Source organism: Phascolarctos cinereus, unplaced genomic scaffold (genome assembly GCF_003287225.1).
Source record: "Phascolarctos cinereus isolate Bilbo 61053 unplaced genomic scaffold, phaCin_HiC Scaffold_1;HRSCAF=81, whole genome shotgun sequence".
Classification (NCBI taxonomy): domain Eukaryota; kingdom Metazoa; phylum Chordata; class Mammalia; order Diprotodontia; family Phascolarctidae; genus Phascolarctos; species Phascolarctos cinereus.
This window is the reverse complement of record NW_027555514.1, coordinates 293341907-293360654: the sequence shown is the minus strand read 5'-3', so window position 1 is coordinate 293360654 and position 18748 is coordinate 293341907. Positions and strand designations below refer to the sequence as shown.

At 52.4% G+C, this 18748-nt stretch overlaps 1 protein-coding gene across 1 annotated transcript in view; it reads right to left on the bottom strand.

Moving 5' to 3' along the window:
* Positions 1-17895, bottom strand: part of CERK (ceramide kinase) — a 58228-nt gene extending 40333 nt beyond the window's left edge. The window contains exon 1 of the mRNA XM_020977417.2: positions 17612-17895. Within this exon, the coding sequence (XP_020833076.1) occupies positions 17612-17756 (145 nt within the window). The 5' untranslated portion in view covers positions 17757-17895. The remainder of the gene's footprint in view (positions 1-17611) is intronic.
* Positions 17896-18748: the final 853 nt, after the last annotated feature.

The following is an 18748-nucleotide window of genomic DNA, read 5'->3' as shown; positions in this document are numbered from 1 at the left end:
CTAGTCACATGCTCCGAGGTGCCGTATAAACCCCAAAATGCGTACCACCCAAAGTTTAAGTGACTTGCCCAGGGCCACACTGCTGCCAAGTATCTGAGGTGGAATTTGAACTCCAGTCTCCCTGCCCCTGCCCCACAGGGCTGCCTGCCAGCTGTAAATTTTGAATCCTTGGAATTGATTTACCCAGGGAATGAGGGCAAAGGAGGAGCCAAGAATAAATCGAAGGGCACGAGTCCTGACTAAGGAAGGGCTCTTGTGCCTTTAAGAGAACCGAGAAGGCTAGAAGAGAAGTCATCGAGAGCCCAATAGAAAACTGTATCTCAAGGTTTAGAAAAGAACTTTAAACCTCAGGGCGTTTCCTCTCAAAGGTATTTACTGTTGCTGGACAATAGGGAAATCTGTTTTTTTAATGTTCTGGGAGCTGCATGTTTATAACGTTTAAACCCACAAATTCACATAATTGCCAAGCATTTATTAAGCCCCTGCTCTGAGTACAGAATTACTCTAGAAGCCAAGGGAACGATAAACATGGACTACTTGATTCTGGGCTAGAAGTTTGGAGGAACTGAGTCTCTCACTGTAAAGTGTATCAAGAAACCTAAGAATTCACTCACCTTCCTAAACTACCCCCCAAACTGTGAAATGCAACAACAGAATCAAAGTTCCATTTCTCATGCAGGTGGCACAATGGCTCAAGGTACAGAACTTGAGGACCTGGAGTCAGAAGAGTTACATTCAAATCTTGCCTCATATTTACTAGCTGTGTGACCCTGGGCAAGTCATTAACCCCTTCTAGTCATCCTCACTGGTAAATGGATCACTTTACAACAGGGAAGCTGACAAAAGCAGGTGGGCCTGTGAGATCAAGACTGTGCCCGCATCATGAAATCTTTGGCACAGTCTTAAGGAATGATACTGAATAATGACACTGAAGAGAAGAGGGCAGGTATGTAGGATAGTGATGGCGTGAATTCTCACATCCTCCCATGACATCCGGCCACCACTCTGCCATCCCGCCAAACACGGGATTGACTCCACAAAGCTACAGTGCACCATGTATTCTAAAAGGAAAACAACTGAAAACCTACAGCAAGTCAAAAGAACAAAACAAAGTGCTGACCTGCAATGCTGCTGTTGTGGCCATGGGGTGCTTGGAATCCCAAAATGCGGGGGTATAGGGCAGGGGTCTGCCTCAAAAGAATTTGGCCACTCGAGCCTTCTTTCGGTCCAAGTACACCAACGGAAGTGGGCCAGACTCCTAGTGAGTCTGCGAGGCCAATACAAGTGAGCCAGACTTGTACTGAATCTGCACATTTGAGGAGGGTAAGGTTAATATTTTATACAGAAGACTGTGGGAAGATCTAGATGGGATCTAGGAGCTGCAAGTAGCCTGGGGTGGTCTGGAGGTAACAGAGAAGGGGTCTAGATGCGATTAAGGAGTATTAGGTAAGCTATTGGGCCAGATGCCGCAGGCAAACACCAGGGATTGGGATTTTCCTTTTAGAGGTCCAGAATCCAAAGACATGGTCTTTCCTTTTTAGGGGTTCAGATCCCATTTCCATCACTGCCTTTAAGGCGAACCATCCCCACTAACAGTATCTGAGAGCTCTGTCAACTTTTACGCAGTCCTTACAGATAGACTTTGTGTTTTCACATTAGCCTAATTTCCCGTATCCCATAGATCACAAACATTTTTAAAGAGAAAATAGAAAGCAGATGCATTCAGAGCACTCTCAGTGATTGCGGAGCGAGGTACAGTGTAGGATGCCTCTGCACAGGGCTGGGGACCTCTCGAGGGCCTTCTTGAATTTCCTGACTGTGTGTGTGTGTGTAGGGGGGCTGTGGGGGTGACTTTCCACATCTGTGGCCATGGTCACTGTGTCTAGTGTCCTCCTGGCTCGGCATTCTAGGCTTCTCTGATTCTGCACGTTCATCATTGCTCACAACACATTACTCTCCAGGCTGCACTCCGGCCTTTCTCGGGGCTGTATCCCAGACCTCGGGAGCCTGCTGCAACCCTGCCATTTACACCCTCCAGCGCAGATGTCCCCTAGGCCAGAGGTACCACACTCCTCTCCAGGCTGCACTTCCGACTTTCTTTACTATGCTCCCATGCTAGGGATCCCCCTTTCCAGCTCCCTTGTGTATATTCTGCCCCCTCCCCATTAAAATATAAGCTCTGAGGGTAGGGTCTGTCTTTCTTTCTGCTTCTGTGTCTATTCCCAGCACTCAGCACAGAGCCTGGTACACAGTATAAGAATTTAATGAATGTCTGCTGACCAACTAGCAAAAAGAGCTGCTCTAAACACTCTGTCAAATTTGAAAAGCAATAAGGTAGAGAATTCACCTCCCTCAAAGTATTTGATAAGATGAGCTCCTGTGCCCCTGTTTCAAACCAAGCCAAAGGCAAATTTCCTTCAAATCCCTTTTTACAATCTGAGGGGTGAGGAAAAAGAGGCCGTTACAATGGCCAAAACATTAAGTGAAACCACTTGCACCAGCCTGAGGGGTCTGCCCCTTCAATCTCTCTGCCCTAGGAGGCCAGGAGTGGCAGTGGGTGGAGCCATTATTTACCTATCGCTTAAGGGTTTGTAAAGCACTTCACAAAAATGATCTCAACTTGTTCCCAGTGACAACCTAGTGGGCAGGTACAATTACTAATCCCATTTTATACTTGGGACAACTAAAACTGAACCGGCTTAAATGACTTGCCTGGGGCTATAAAGCCTGTAAGCGTCTGACTCAGAATCGGAAGCCCAATCTTGTTTCCCTCTCTCCACAAAGCCAGAGGGCTCGGAAATGGAATCAGCCAGTGCCAACCTCTACCCGAACTTCCGTCCCACATGACCGGCCTCTTGGAGACCTTAAAGTCAGTATGTCCAAAACAGAATTCAGCACCGTTTTTTCCCAAACCCTCCCTCTTTCTAAAACACCCCAATTTCTGTCTAAGGCATTATTATGGTCCTGGGTTCAATCCTGAAATCTTAATTCTCCCTCACGCCTCACATCCCATCACCCAAAGGCCAGCATCCTGAGGAACGATGCCCCTGAAGAAGGGGCCCACCATGTTCAACGCCACCAACCGGGGTCACCGAGAGGGCAGGCCGGCCAGCCTCGCCTGAACTGCAATGCCCCCTCAGGCTGTTAAGTCACTACAGCATGGATACTGGGGAGACAGCCCAGGATCCCATGCCCAAGAAACCCAGCCCAGCTCCTGCAGCCACTGTCCTGAGGAGAAGCCCTTTTGGAGACATAACCACAGCTACTGAAAACCTAGAAAACAAGAGTTCTTCAAACCAGAATCCTCTGCATTGTCAAGTGGTTCACTAGCCGAAACACATGGTTTCATCAGTGGAAATGACACTAGAGAATCGCACCAGCATCTGCTTCGCCACCGTACTTACAGCGCGTGCACTCAGAAACTATGCCATCGAATCACAGCCGAAACTTACCATGAGTGAAGGAAACAAATCTTCTCAACAAACGCGCTCTAGTAAAGGTCTGCTATCCAAGATGTTCCCAGGAAACGGCCCAGGAGACAAACCAATATTTTTGAAAAGGATCATCAACAGGAAAGAGTGTTCTCAGTCCTGCAGCTCGGAGGCTCTTGCTCCCACCCAGCAAACCAGCAGAGGTCACAGAGGTCTAAACCATCAATGATGGAGAAGACTGGCAGGAGACAGCTGACTCATGAATCATTTCAACAGTTCTGGAAAACAGTTAGGAATGATTCCCCCAAGATCCCCCTGCTGGGTACATCCCCCATAGAGGACAAAGAGAGCAAGCAAGAAGACACCAAAGTCGTCCCAGCACCATTTTCCACCGCAGCAAAAAGCCGGCAACAAAGTGAATTCGGCCTGATGGGCAAATGGCTCAGCAAATTCTGGCATAATGGGATAACAGAAAAGTACAACAACTTTGAAAGTTACAGGTTGAGTTTATCCCACTTAAAAGGACAAGCAGTAAGTATGGAACAGTTTCACAGTTACATGTATAATTTCCTCTTTCTGTTCTATTTTGGAGATGGAAATGCTCATTTTATTTGCTACTATGTTCAGAATAAAATCTAAGTATAAAGATGAAGATTACATGGCCTATGATTGGGCTACCAGGGGACCAGAGAAAGCGAGGTCTGCATTGTTAGAGGAAGGACCCTCATGCCAAGGAAAGGCAGGAAGGAATTACAAGAACTCTGGGAAAACCTCTCTGAACTGATGCAGAGTCAAGGAAAAAGAAAGAGAGAAACAGGGAGGCCCCTAAAATCAAAAGGATGGGTCTGTCTTGCAAGCAAACCACGAAGGCCGAGCAGATGCATTTCTCTCCTTTCAGTGACCAGAGGCACAGCTGCACAGACTGGCAGAACCGCTCTACAATAAGGCTCCCCAAGAAGGGGGAAAAGAGCAGCAAATTCCAAAATGAGCGCCCCAGAAAGGCAGGGGCTCCCACAGAAACTGAAGAGAAACCAAAACTCAAACGTCCCACTTTCTGGAAGGGCAAAGAGAGCATCACGCAGTGCTGGTGACTGCGCCCTCCAATCGCAGGAAGATAAGGTACATGCACAAGGAAAACTGGGGGGCTGAGGAACAAGCCAAGACCAAGGCAGGAGCCCCAGACTCCAGGCTCTGGTGATACCGGAAGGGGCAATGATACCCTGCTTCTTCTGGCTGCTTCTTGCAATGGGCCAAAGTCCTCAACCCAGTCGGGCAGGCTATCTCAAGTTTCCAACTCTCTTCAGGGCTGACTGTCCTCTACCGTACTTCCAACAAATCTAAGTGTAAATAGCAGCATCACATCTCCTCAGGCCAGATGTTTGGGGAATGGCCTTTTGGGGAGCCGCTTCGTGCACGTCCCGTCCCCCCCCCCCATACTCAGCTCCCTTTGCCAGCCGTCTTCTCCCTGAGAGTACAAGCTGCTTGAGGGCAGAGGCTCTGCCTCTTTTTGCTTGTATTTGTATTCCTGGTGCTTACACAGTACCTGGCACATAGCAAATGCTTAATACCGGCCTTAACTAGCTTAGTATTAATGAGAATGACATTCAACTGCCTTTCTGCATAAGCCTCCACATCAATCCTGCTTAGACACCAAAGGTAACCAGAGACTAAAGAGTAAAAGTGCTGCATCACCAAGTCATGCTTGGTTTTCCAAGGTGCTCAGTGGGTACAGTAGGGACCTGTAGGCAGAAAGACCCCGAGCAGATGCTCACTAGCTGCGCAGCCCTGGGCAAGTCCCTTAACCACTCTCTGACTTGCTTTCTGCATCTGTAAAATGGGAATAATCATGGCACCTACTCAAGGATTACAGGGAGATATCTGCAAAGCACTAAAGCAATGATGGCTTTCGTTGTCGCCACTACGTGGCTGCTCCTTCCCGACAACCTTCCGCCTACGGCTGTGGCTCTGCGGGCCATCTGGCCCCCAGTGCCACAATCACCTAGAGCCCCGTGGCCCATCCTCAGCACCTTCATCCGGTGCGTCTCTGCCCACGACGGCTGCCTGCTCCTCCCTGTTCCTCTGAGTTCTCAGGTATGAGCCTCCACCTTCGAGGTATGGCCACTGCCAACTACACCACAGGAACTTTTTACAAAACGATCGACATGCCTCCTGGCAAAAGGGCCAGGGTGCCCCTTCTCCAAGCGGAACGCGCTTTAAGTTACTTCTGCTTTGTTGCTGGCTGCCACAGACGCATTTAGAGAGCGCGGCAGTCACTCTTCTGACCGGGAGAGGTTTCAGTGAAGGCAGGGTGATTACCACCCTGGGCCTGCCACCCAGGAAGAGCGGACTGATTTAGCTCAGCTGTACGCTACCCAAGTAGGTGCCTCCAGGAAATCCCCTGAACGCGGACCTTCTGGCACTGCTAGGCATGCAAATGAAGGACAGACAAATGTATTCCATTTTCTGTAAAGTATAATGGCCACACAACACTGAATTTATGGTTTCCAAAAGGTAAAAAATGAAAAATAACCAATGTTTGGCCACAGAATTTATTGCAAAACTGACAATGAAACCTAAAGAACTATGAATGTATTTCTACAAACATGGACAGCAGGGAGAGGGAAGGCCTGGATAGGAGTTAAGAAAGTTTGGGCCCCATGACTGCCTGTGGCACAGCCCAGCTGTGTGCCCATGGGCCCCATGAGTATCTGTGGCACGGCCCAGCTGTGTGCCCATGGGCCCCATGAGTACCTGTGGCATGGCCCAGGCCCAGCTGTGTGCCCACTGGCCCCATGAGTACCTGTGGCACAGCACAGCTGCGTGCCCATAGGCTCCATGAACCACCTATGGCACGGTCTAGCTGTATGCCCATGGGCTAGAGACTGTCTCACTTTTGTATCTGAATCTCCATTGCCTAGCACAATACCAGAAACATGGGAGGTGCCTGGACAGCCTAGATCACCTCTCCAATCTCTGTCAGCTCTCGATCCGTGATCCTACGATCAATGAAACCAAACATATCTATTTTACCGCTATTTACAGTTGGAAAATATTTTTTTCAACGTATAAAATGCCCCCCCCTCCTCCAAGTGTGGAAGTGATCCTGGGTTCTCAAAAACAATGCCAGCATCAGCTTCAAGAAGAAGGGATGCTTGAGTGGAACCTCGAAAGAGAAAGGTGTAAACAGGCAGAGATAAAGAAGAATCAGTGGGCCACTTACTGAAGCACCTATGTACCAGGCACAGTGATAAGCCCTGAGGATACAAAGGAAGGCAAAGGACCTTTCCTGCCCTCCAGGAGCTCCCAGTCTTGCGGGGGGAGGGGCGCAGGGGATGGCCTATAGAAGAAGCAGTACACAAGATAAATTGGGGGGAATCTCTGAAGGAAGGCACTAAGATTAGGGAGGACTGGGAAAGGTCTCCTGAAAAAGAAACACCAGGGCAGCCAGGAGGTACAGAGAATGTGAGAGAGTGAGAGAGAGAGTGAGAGTGAGAGAGAGAGAGAGAGAGAGAGAGAGAGAGAGAGAGAGAGTGAGTGTGTGAGTGTTCCAAGCATGAAGGACAGCCAGAGAACATGCTCTGAGTCAGAGGAGATGGTGCTGGGTACCAGAACCGCTACCAGGAGTGGCTGGATCACAGACCACTGGGGACGGGGGTGGGGGGAAGGAGGGAAGGAATGATGTGAGTCTGCCAGTAAGGACAGGCCGGCTTAGAAAGGGCTTTAGAGGCTACCCAGAGGACTTTCCATTTCATTCTGGGGTAATAAGGAGCCCCTGGAGCTTACTGAATGAGGATATGGGAGCAGGCAGTGTTACATGGTGACACCTGTGCTTTAGGAAGCAGAGAATGGGCTGGGGCAGTGAGAGGCAGGGGGATCCTGAGGGCAGGAAGGAGTGGGCGGGCTGTCTGGGACCAGCACAGGAAATGTCCAGTTGGAGATGTGCAAGAAGCAGCTGGAGATGAGAGACTGGAGGTCAGCAGAGAGGCTGGGGCAGGATGGGTACATCTGAGAGTCATCAGCACAGAGGGGGTCATTAAATCCGTGGGAGCTGGTGAAGTGAAGTACTTTAGAGGAAGAGCAGAGAGCGAGAGGAGAGGAAACAGAGGCACTGACGGTAGGTACATTTCCAAGGAGTTTGGTTACACAGAGCAGAGGAGAAATAGGGTGATAGTGAGCAGGGATGGAAGCAGCAAGCCAGGGTTTTGGGGAGGATGAGGGAGGTAAGGGCATGCCTGGAGGCAGGAGGGAAGGAGCCAGCAGGCAAGGAGAGACTGAAAATAAGTGACAGAGGAAGGATGACAGAGGGGGGGTCTGTTGGAGGAGATGGGATGGAAGGGGACGCTCAAGCAGGTAGAGGGGTCAGCCTTGGTCCAGAGTCAGGCCCCCTCATCATGTGAGATGGGGATGAAGCAGGAGAGAGGCAGAGGGCACCTGGGTGACAGAAGATGAAGAAGAAGGGGCTCACGACATGTGGCCTCCAGTTCTTCTATAAAACAGGAGGCAGCGTTCTCAGCTGAGGGCAGTGACAGGGGGAGCCATGGGAGGTCTGAGAAGGGCTGAGAAGGTTTGTAAGGGCTGCAGTGGAGAGTAGAAGAGCAAGCTGTTGAGGGAGGTATGATAGGATAGTCGAGCAGCAGCCAGCGAGGGCCCAGGAGGCTGGGCAACATCAGTCTGCAGAGGACCCGGTGAGAACACTTGTGTGACATTCCCCACCTCTGTTCAACAACACATGTAGGGAGCCAAGGCAGCAAAGGGTAGGAGTCATCCTAGGCTTACCGGCAAAGTGATAAGGAGGTTAACGGCTCAGGAAAAGACAGTGTTGACCTGATGCACCAAAGGGGCAAGATGGGGAAAAGAGGAGAGAGTGATCAGTGCCCAGGTGACAGCCTGGGAGAGAACAGAGGGGTCAAGAGATCAGAGGTCATAGTGTAGACAGTAAGGGAAGGCAGAGGGAGAGGCTGGATGCCAATAAATTAGGGCGAGACAAGGAGATTTTTAGAATTCTTGAACATCTGGAGGTGGGACATAGTGGGTGATGGCAAGATTGAGGGTCTGACCATATTTGCGTGTGACTGAGATGAGGGGGAGGAGGTCATGAGGCCTCTGGAAAGCCAATCTGACTCTCCCTGGAACTCCGACTCCTGATCTGTGAAATGAGGAAGTCGGGCCAGCTGACCTTGGAGTTCCTCTCTAGCTCCCAGTCCACAATCTTATGATCTCTTTCCCATCCAAATTCCATCCTCCTTTCAGGGGCTCTTGTATCTTCTGTACCAAGACTTATTTGCCAACAGCTTCAACCCACAATGATAGAGTACTTTCTTTTAGCCTTCCAAAGTCTTTGAACTTTTTTTTAAGGAATATTTTAATTCCATTTCAATATAACATACAGCATGTGTAATCCTATGGACATTATTTTATTCATCTGAAAAGATTAGTGCTGAGGAGGCTGTATAGGTTTCCCCGGACTAACAAAGACCATCTTGACATTTAATCAGATTCTGTCTTACGATGGGCCCACTATGCACTAGGCAGACCCCTCCCACCCCGCAAATTACTGGAGGACTGAGGACCAAGAGAATTAGGGAAAGCTTCACAAAGGAGTAAGAGGTGAGGATGAGCTGAGGTGCAGAGGAAGAGAGGATCCAGAGAGGAGGCAGGGATAAGGAAAGAGATCAAGTCAGGAAAGGCTCAGGAGAATGCAGAGTGCCAGATGACAGAACAAGGAGGACAGGAAATCTCTCCTAGCCAAACGAGGGCCACACAGTGGTTGGAGTGCAGGAAGGGGGACATGGGAACTAAGGCTGGAAAGCAGAAAGCACCCTTAGTATCTCATGCCCCAGGCCAAAAGAAATACCAAAGAGTTCTGTTTATTAAACAGTTGGGCCGAAAGACTGAATAAGTATTTCTGTGCTAATGACTTAGCAGCTATTTGGAAAAATCTTGTCTTTATTTCATTCTTAACTAACCACAATGACTTACTAAGAACATGTGTGTGCCTGTACACACTGCACAAGGAATCAGGCTGGACCCAGTCGTTCTCATTTCCTGTTCTACACTGAATTTCAAAGTGGGACGTGGTTTTGTTTTTAATCACAGTAATCCCGGAAAGGCCTGGTTCACAAAGCTTCGACACTGGAAGCAGAAAGTTCCAGAAGTTACTGGCACAGCTCAAAGTCCAACTAAACAAAACTCTCTCTCAGCAGACATTGGAGGGCATCATCTGAAGGAAGGCAACTCAATCTAACGTGGAACTGTAAACTCCCTCCCTCCAGCTAGAGGCTGGCTCAAGGTTACAGAGCCACCTCCTGGGCCCCAGGGAGTGTGATCTACCTCAGCCTTCAACATCATGCTGATGGATCCGGGTTTTAGGCTTAAAGGCTTTGGAGCAAAGGAGTAACCTCAGCAGAGCTCCATGGGCTCCGGGGAAACTTCATCCCCCGCTGCTCCACAAAGACCAGCCCGAGCACCTTCATGATCCTTTGAGGGGTGCTATGTGGCCGTTCTGACTCGGGGGCTGTCTGGTGAAAGCATTCACCTGACCGGACCTGGAGTGCTAGCCTCCCAAGCCCCTGAAGGGGTGAGGCACATTCATCCAAGGCTGAGCCAGAACAGCCCCAAGAGGACCTGAGCTCCTTTCTTCTTCGATCTTCTACTCCAAGTGTTTCCACCTTCCAGCCCAGGGTGCTGAAGGCCAAACTCCCTAAACCAAAGAACCAACACCCAGTCTTCACATTTCTCCAGATTATCCCCTTACTAGGAACGAAATAAACAGCCACTTTTTCTTCTTCTTTCCTACAAAGCAAGAGAGACACAGACTGACTACCAAACATGCCATGATGGCACAGACGTGGCACACGTGACAGGGAGCCTTCCCTAAAACCCAGGGCAGCCCTGGGGAACTTTGTTGCATCCAGCTGTTTGGTTGTGTCTGATGCTTTGTGGCCCCATGGACCACAGCACGCCTGTACTGTCCAGGGGTTCTCTAGGCAAAGATACTGGAGTGGTTTGCCATTTCCTTCTCCAGTAGGTGAAGGCAAACAGGTTAAGTGACCTGCTCAGGCCAAGGCCAGACTCAAACTCAGGTCTTTCTGTCTCCAGGCCCAGCGTTCCAGCCGACCCCTACAGGCAGCCCACAAAATGCCTACTATGATGGGGACCAGAAGCGGCAACTACTCCTCAGCCAGGACGTGCCTGTCACAAGTTTGCATTCAGCTCCTCCCACTAACCGCATGTTTTAGAGAAGCCCTGGGCTGAGCCACACTGGAGCCAGTCCGCAGCCCTGGCAGAGTGCCACGAGAGGAAGGAAAAGCCCTAACCGACTTTCTGTAGGTGAACCAATGGAGAAGTCGCTTTCTTTTGTTCTGAATGTCAGGAGACTCAGGGTTCAGATGGCAGCCCCCACATGTGCTGGGCACGTCACTTACCTGATTGGTGCCTCAGCAGCATCAGCCATAGAACACACACACTACCTGCCTCTCAGATGTCATCCATAAATCTTAAAGGCCTCTATCAGCACACAGCATTACGCAAAGCGGCAAACTGGTTTGTTGTAAGGGAAAGCCTCCCTCCCAAGCCAGCAGATCAGGCTCTCTCTGGTCTCACCAGAGGGCCTCCAATCAGGTGCTGAGGCCTGGATGGCTCACAAGCTCCTCAGGAGGGGGAATCAGTTTGGTGGCCGAATGTGGCAGAGCCCAGGAGACCGCCGAGGAGCAATGTTAAAAGTCCCAGCATGACTGATGGACCTCTGGGTGCACTGTCACCCCAAAAGTTGTCAAAAGTTTTTACAACAGAGAAAAGAGCTATTGCTCTGACAGCTGTGTTGAAGCATGCACGGGGGCTTGGAAAAGTACTTGGCAAACTGTTAGAACTTGGGGAGGAGCAAAACCAGCAACTTGCTTGAGCTCTCCCCCAAAACCCTCCAAATACCTATAAAAATGGCTCTCAACAAATTCTAAGGCAGCTTAACCCACAAAAAGACAGAGTGAAACAAATTTCCAGCCCAAGACAACCTGGATGATTGATCAGAAAGGTATATCTCGCCGGGCTGGGAGCGGAGCGCAGAGCGGCATGGGCGTGCAGGCCGCAGCGAACCTGGAGCAGGCCTCAGAAGACTGAATCGCAGGCAGCTGTGGCGGTTTCCAGACTCCTCAATTCACGAATGCCAAAGACAACTTAGAAGGTCAGTGGGAAAAGTCTGTTTCTGCAGTGCTGAGAGAGGAAGGTGGGGTCTCAGCTCCATTCCCCAAGAGCATGGCCCTGGGGTGGGCAGCTGCTTCCCGAGCTTCCGGCCCACAGACTGAGGGGGGAATCAAGTGGCTGATCAGAGGGGGATTGCAGGGATCTCTCTGCTGGTGCTGAGGTAGGAATCTCTTGCTTTGCCCGTGCTTGGATCTGGGTCACAGTTCTGGACGGGGGGTCCTGGGGTGAGGGGGAGCGCTGGCACGGTGGAGCTTGTAGTGGCTGTGGACAGGAAACCTTCCTCACAGTTCCAGGACAGAAAGGAGTGCTTGTGGTCACTCACAGACCACAGCACAGGCCAGGAAAGGAGTAAACACCTCGCTCCTTATCACACCACCTTGTGAGAACTGAAAATTTACGGGTCCCTACAAGAATCTCTGAAAACAGCTGTACAAACCCCCGAAGCTTGGGACAGTACATTCTCCACATTGGAAGCAAACTGTTAGTACTTGTTTGAAGAAAAAATACACAAATGTAGAGAAGGCATCCCAACAGCATGCTGACTTCTTGTTCAAGAGTGTCAGTGGTCACAAGAGCTAAGCTGGCCAGGCCATTTATATGTCTGCAAAGACAAATATCCAGCAGTTCAACATTTCAGAATTCATCTGTAGCTGACGTGGTTCAATTAAGCGTGATTAGCCCCTCTGCTGCCGTGACTCTCAAACGGTGGCTGCTTCCCGTTGGCTTCTATAACTCCTTTCTGCAGGTTCGAAGGACCGGCTTCCTCACACACGACCCATCTCCCCTCTGGGCCCCATGCCCAGAGTGCACCCCCAGGTCTTCAATGTCTTCAAGCAGAGATGCTGGAGAAGGACTCCTGGCGCAGAAGAGCCCCTCGGGGCCTGCCTCCCCTGTGAGGGAGCACCCCTCTCTCCCTCTGCACTGGGCCACCTCCTACCCTGCTGACTTATCTAGCAGGTACCCGTCCTTCCTCCATTACACTATGAGTGCGTAGGCCAGTATTCTTTTCAGTCTTTGTATCCCAAGCTCATAACAGGTAATAAAGACTTTTAAATAAATCTTCTTCAAATGGGAGAGAGAAATAAACAGATGAAATGACTGGAATCAGTCAAAGACATTCTGCCAAACAAGAATGAGCAAAAATTAAACAGCAGTTAGGAGCAGCCCCTTCAGAGGAGGTGCTCACCTTCGGGTTCCTAGAGGAAGGCCCCCAGGGCAGGTACAACAGTCAGGCAAAGGCCAACTCCAGGCCTGGCCCCGGCCCTGGGTAGGAGCACTAGAAAGCCTTCAGGGCCCACCGGAGCAGAGCGAACTCCTCTCTACCAAGGACGCAGGATTTAGAGCTAAAGGCGAGCCGAGATGAAGGATTAGAATGCTTCCTGATTTATACATGCCAAGAGGGAGGCAGGGACATTAAGCTAGTGGCCCAAAGCGCCCCAGGCAGGTGAGCACAGCTATGTCTGTGCTCTCAGACTTCAAGTCTTGCTGCAAACGGTTTTTCTCACCTACAGGAAGAGTGCTGGATCTTAACCCTGCTACTACTCAGGCCTCTAGACCCCAGACATTCCATCTTTACTTCAACAGGCCAGCCCCTTTCCTGCTCTAAAGTTTTTGAAAATGAGAGAATCAATTCGTTTTGAAGATACCATGACCTTGTCCAGAATTCCAAACAGATAAATTACAGTTAATAAAATACTACTGTCATCCCCCATGGAATACACACAGAAGACGTTTGTGACAAGTGTCCTCAAGGCTCTGAGCACAACTCACACCTCCTCATGCCTCTCCTTGCGATGGGGCCCTCCAGTGTCACAGAGGACCGCCCTGGAGAACACAAATGCTCTACCAGAGAATGAATGTGGATGGTTCAGAACAAAATGAAATCAGATCTCAGAATTCACCACATATGGCCCAAACCCATGGTCCAAGGCAGGATTAGCAAGGCCAGAAATACAGAGGTACCGCTCTGAGGGAAACTAAGGCTGGATCCTCCAAATATAAAGTGCCGACTGCTCTGAGGTTGGAAAAGCGCTGCCATCACGGCCTATGAAAGGAACAGGGGGAGAAATGGCAACCCAGAGACTTCTTAGGGATCCCACTGGCAGGTCGGGCCTCAGTCCTGCTCACCCGAGAGAAACCACACCTTTCCAAGGCCACTGAAAAGACCCAGCTCTGAGAGCCCACGATGCTAACCTGCTCTACACCTCTCACAAACACACTGATTTACAAAGGTATGCCAGACCCACTGACCAAGCTGGGCAGAAAGAGCTCAATCGATATCTAGTTTGCCAATGGCCAGTCCAACAAATTACTGGCATGTGGAGCTGTAATAAAGAGGAAAGCCCACCTGAAGCCTTTGGGGTAATCTGCAGAACCCTCCAGCAAGAGCCACAGGGCAGGGAATCCAGACTATCACCTACAGAGAGCAGTCCTTGCAAATATTCTGTCAATATCCTGTCAAAACCTGCTCCTGTGGACCCTTCTAGGGAGTGTTTATCACCATGGGGTGGGGTAAAAACCACATAAATATAAGGTGTTCTGCATGTTCTCATTCACAAACTCAACTCAAACCAGATGTGGCATATTATGCTCCCTACAGCCATCTCCCATCATGTGGTTTTCATCCTCTCACCTGGTACTCAGATGCCTTATGACCTCAGTCCTTTCCTACTGACATTCAGACCTCCTTTCTTTGTGGGATCTCACGTCAAAGGGCAAGCGAGACTGCTCAGAAAACACGGCTATGAGGTCCACGAACAGCTTCTGCCTCCCTGGCCTGTGCGTTGATGGCAGCAGGGAAGGACAAGGAGGACAGAGGCAGGGCAGAGCTCTGCTCCCTGGCATTCTTTTCTGTCATCAGCAGCACCCATTCCTTCACTTGCATGGGAAATCACTGGAAAAAGCTTCCCAAGCAATGGCCCGGAGTACTTGTCATTGTATTTGTCCTGCTTTCATTGGCTTCCAAGCCAGGCAAAGGCTACGTAAAACACTGTAAACCAGATTCAAATAATACCTCACTCTCACACTGTACTTCAGTCTCAACACGCTTTACAGGCATTAGCCTGTTTTTGTCCTAACAATCCTATAAGGTCAGCCAATAAACAGTCATTCAGTGTCTACTTTGGACCAGGCACATGCTAAGTGCTGGGGATACAAAGAGAGGCAAAAGACAGTCTCTGCCCTCAAGGAGCTCCCAGTCTAACTGGAGAGACAACATGCAAACAAACATGTACAAACAAGCCAGAGCCAGGAGAAGTAGGAAATACGCAACAGGAGAGGCAGCCAGGTGGCCGAGTGGATGGTGTCAGGCCTCGAGTCAGAAGTTCAAATCTGGCCTCAGACACTTCCTAGCTGGGTGACCCTGGGCAAACCAGTGCACCCTGTTTGCCTCAGTTTCCCCATCTGTAAAATGAGCTGGAGAAGGAAATGGCAAACCACTCCAGTATCTCTGCCAAGACATCCCCAAATGGGGTCACAGAAGAGTCGGACACGACCGGACACCAAAAATCAACAGAAGGAAACACTAGAATTCAGGAGAATTGGGAAAGGCTTTCTAAAAAAGACAGGATTTTAGCTGGGACTTGGAGGAGGCCAGGGTGTGAGGTGGCAATGAGCTCCAGGCACTGGGGACAGCCATTCCAGAAACGGAGAGTCTTGTTCAAGGAAGAATTCGGAGGCTGATCGGCTGGCATCACAGGTCAGGGCAGGAGGGGAGGTGTCTGAAGACTGAAAAGGTAGGAAGTGGCAGAGCTGTGAAGGGAACCCAGAGGTGCTAGGGAGCACTCACGTTTACCAGGCAGTGTGAGTGACAGGGTCAGAGCTGCACTTTAGGAAGATGGTATGGACAGGTGAGTGGAGAAGGGACAGAAGGAGGCCAGATGTGTGGCAGGGAGATCAGGCATGGGGTGCTGCCTCCACCAGGGGAGAGGCAGTGTCAGAGGACAGGAGGATATTCGAGATGTTGCTAAGAGAAAACTGACAGATGGGATGGGAGGTGTGTGTGAACTGGGGCCGGGGGAAGGTGAGACAGACTAAGAGTCAACCAGGACGCCAGGGTGCAAGCCCGGGTGACCGGCAGTGCCTGCCACAGTAACGGAAGAGCTAGGTGGTGGGGGTGGGGGGTGAGTTCAGTTTTGGACATACTGCTTTGAAGATGTCTCAGGGCTATCCAGATGGAAAGGCCAGACTGGGGGTGGGCAGAGAGGCTGGGGCAGGAGAGGGAGATCCGAAAAATGCCAGCAGAGACGGTCATTACACCCGTGGGAGCCAAGAAGGTCACCCAGTGAAGCAGGATAGAGGAAGAGAAGCAGAGGACATGACCTAAAGGATCCAGGAAAGGAGACAAAGGAGCGCTCAGACAGGTAGGGGGAAGAGGAGGGAAGAGGGAGGAGAGAGGGGGATGGGGGAGAGGGAGGAGAGACCGGAGAGGGAAAGAGAGAGATTTCTAGAAGACCTGGGGAGGAGAGAACGATCAGCACCCGAGGCTGCAGAGACATCAAGGAGCCGGAGAATGGAGGAAAGGCATTCGGATTTGGCCTTTGGATAGACAGATGGTCAGCATCTTTGGGGAGGATCATTACCTTTACCTGACCGAGGAGGGAAGTGAGATCAAAAGAAGCAAGGTGCTCTGTCCTCCATCACAAGGCTAAGAGGTGGCCGAGGAAGGGCCTTAGGAGCCTCCTCCTCCTTGGACACAGCCCAAGTAAAAGGCCAGAGATGGGAAAGGGCCTCAGGGCATCCAGTCCACCCTGCTCCTTTAACAGATGAAGCCGCTGTGACCCCGAGTAGCTCAGCACCTGCCCAGAGCCAGTGAGCCGGGAAGGGCAGGGGAAGGATGTGAACCTAGGCCTCTTCTCCCTCATCTACAAAACAGGGCTCAATGATCCGCTTCCCAAGTCTGTTAGCATGTGAGCCTGGTGCTCGTTCTCTTTGTCATAAATTCCAAGCTTACACCCAGGGTCTACAATGGGCTCTGAATGTGACGCTTCCTTACCCTGGCAGGGAGATGCTCATTTTATCCCCATTTTGCAGATGAAGAAACTGGAGGCTGAAAGGTCCAGTAATTTGCCCCAGGTCACACTGCTGGGAAGAGGGAGGCAGGATTCAAATCCACGTCCTGCCATCCGGATTTATGGCTTTACTATCGGCTGTTCTGATTTATAAACCGGCCGTAAAGCAGCCCTTTGGAGCCTGGGACGAGGTCCCTGCAGCAGACTGGGCTGGGACGTGGCAGCTGTGATAGAACCCGGGGCCCTGAGCACCCCAGCCGGGCCCCGCAGCGCCAGGCCGGCTCTGCCCTGTCCCCTCCCCTTCTCAGCTGGCTCCGGGGCTGGAGTCGCTGCTCATTGACTGACTGACCGAGGAACGGGATGTGCCGCGTGCTGGCCAGGGCCCAGGGTCCTGAAAGACTGGGGACCGGGTTCTTCCATAACCAGAGGCCGGGGACGCAGGGGAACGAGGTCAAGGAAGGGGCAGAGTCGGGACCCCGGGCCGAGCCCCACCCCCCCCGGCTCCCAGGACCCCCGAGCTGGGAGACGGGCCTCGGCTGTCCCCCCCCCGGCCCTGCCCCCAAGCTGGAAAGCCCCGCTTCTCCCGGACACCCCGAGCCCCCAAAGCAAGCCTGCTGCCCCCCGAGGGTTCCGGGGGGCGGGGGGGACCCGACCCGGCCGACGGGGCCCCGGCACACAGCAGGCGTTCGATAAGTGCTGGCGGAGGGGCCCGGCCGGCTGACCCCGGGAAGAAGAGGGAGCGCCTGCCGGCCTCCTGGGGGCCCCCGCGGCAGCCCATTACACAGGGGAGAATGCCGAGGCCGACTGCCGGGTTAGGGCACTGCAGCTAACAAAGGGGTAAACTGAGGCCCGGGGAGGTAGGGCTCAGCACTAGGCGTCACGACCCCAGGGGTCAGGAGGGGTCATCACGGGGGTGGGGCCGAGCGCCCTCCGCCTCCCCCCCCCCACCCGCGCACGCGCACGCGCACTCACCGGGCCCGGCGGTCGGGGCTGCGGCCGGGCCCTGGGCCGGGTCCAAGGCGGGCCCCCAAAGCAGCAGCGCCCGCGGGCGGTCGAGGCTGAGCAGGCAGCGGCGCCGCTTGAGCCACAGCTGGGGCGGGCCTGGCTCGGCCTCCATGGCGGCCCCTGGCCCGGCCCCGCCGCGCTCACTCCGTCCCTCGTCTCTCTCTCTCTCTCTTCACTGCCGGGCCGGGGGCGCGCGCGCGCGCGGCCGAAGCCGGGGCAGGGGGCGGGGTTCCGGATAGGGGTCGGCTCCCTCCCGCCTCCGGGGGTCTGCGAGGGGGCACTGCGTCATCACGTATGCAAAATAGGCGCGGGGCGGGGCAGGTATCCTTAACCAATGAGAATGCCAGACACTCCCTCAGGGGCGGGGCCCAGCCGAGACCAGACGCTTTCCGAAAGCGTTGCTGTGTGAAGGACCCAATGAGAGCGTCAGAAGGTCTCCAAGGGACGGACAGTGAACGTTCCAAAAAAAATACTCCGATGTGGGCGTGGCCTAAACAGGAGGGGGGCGGGAAGAACCACTGAGCGCCCTAGGATCCTGAAGGGGCGGGGCGAAACCAAAACTATGACCTTTCTTAAGGCACAACAAGGTAGGCGGGGCAGGAAGGGGCAGAAGGACCCAATGAGAGCGCCAAGGTCTCAGAAGGGGCGGGGCGGACCCCAGACTACGAATTTTCTTAAGGAGAGGTGGGCGGGGTAACTAAGAGGGAGAAGGGGAGAGGCCTCGAGGGAGCCTTCCGAGGGGCGGGGCGGAGGGCAGGCCCCTGGCAGGACGCGTCACTTTGGGCACGCCCCCAGAGGTGTGGCCAGACGGAGCGGGGGGTGGGGGGCCTTGGAGGGCAGTACGGGGCCCAGGAGCGTGTAGGGTGGTGACTCCCCGTTTCTATGGAGTTTCCTAGACACTGCTTCTTACGCTGTCGGTCGGGAAACATTTATTAAGCTCCTACTGTGTTCTAATCCCGGGAGGTTAGGAGGGCAAGGACCGTGGTTCCCATTTCTGGGACCATCCAACCGCCTTAATATACACGTAGGGAAACTGAGGCTCGCTGAGGGTCCTGAGCGTGCCACACAGACGACAGCCTGTATGCCAGGGTCCCTGGTCCCGCC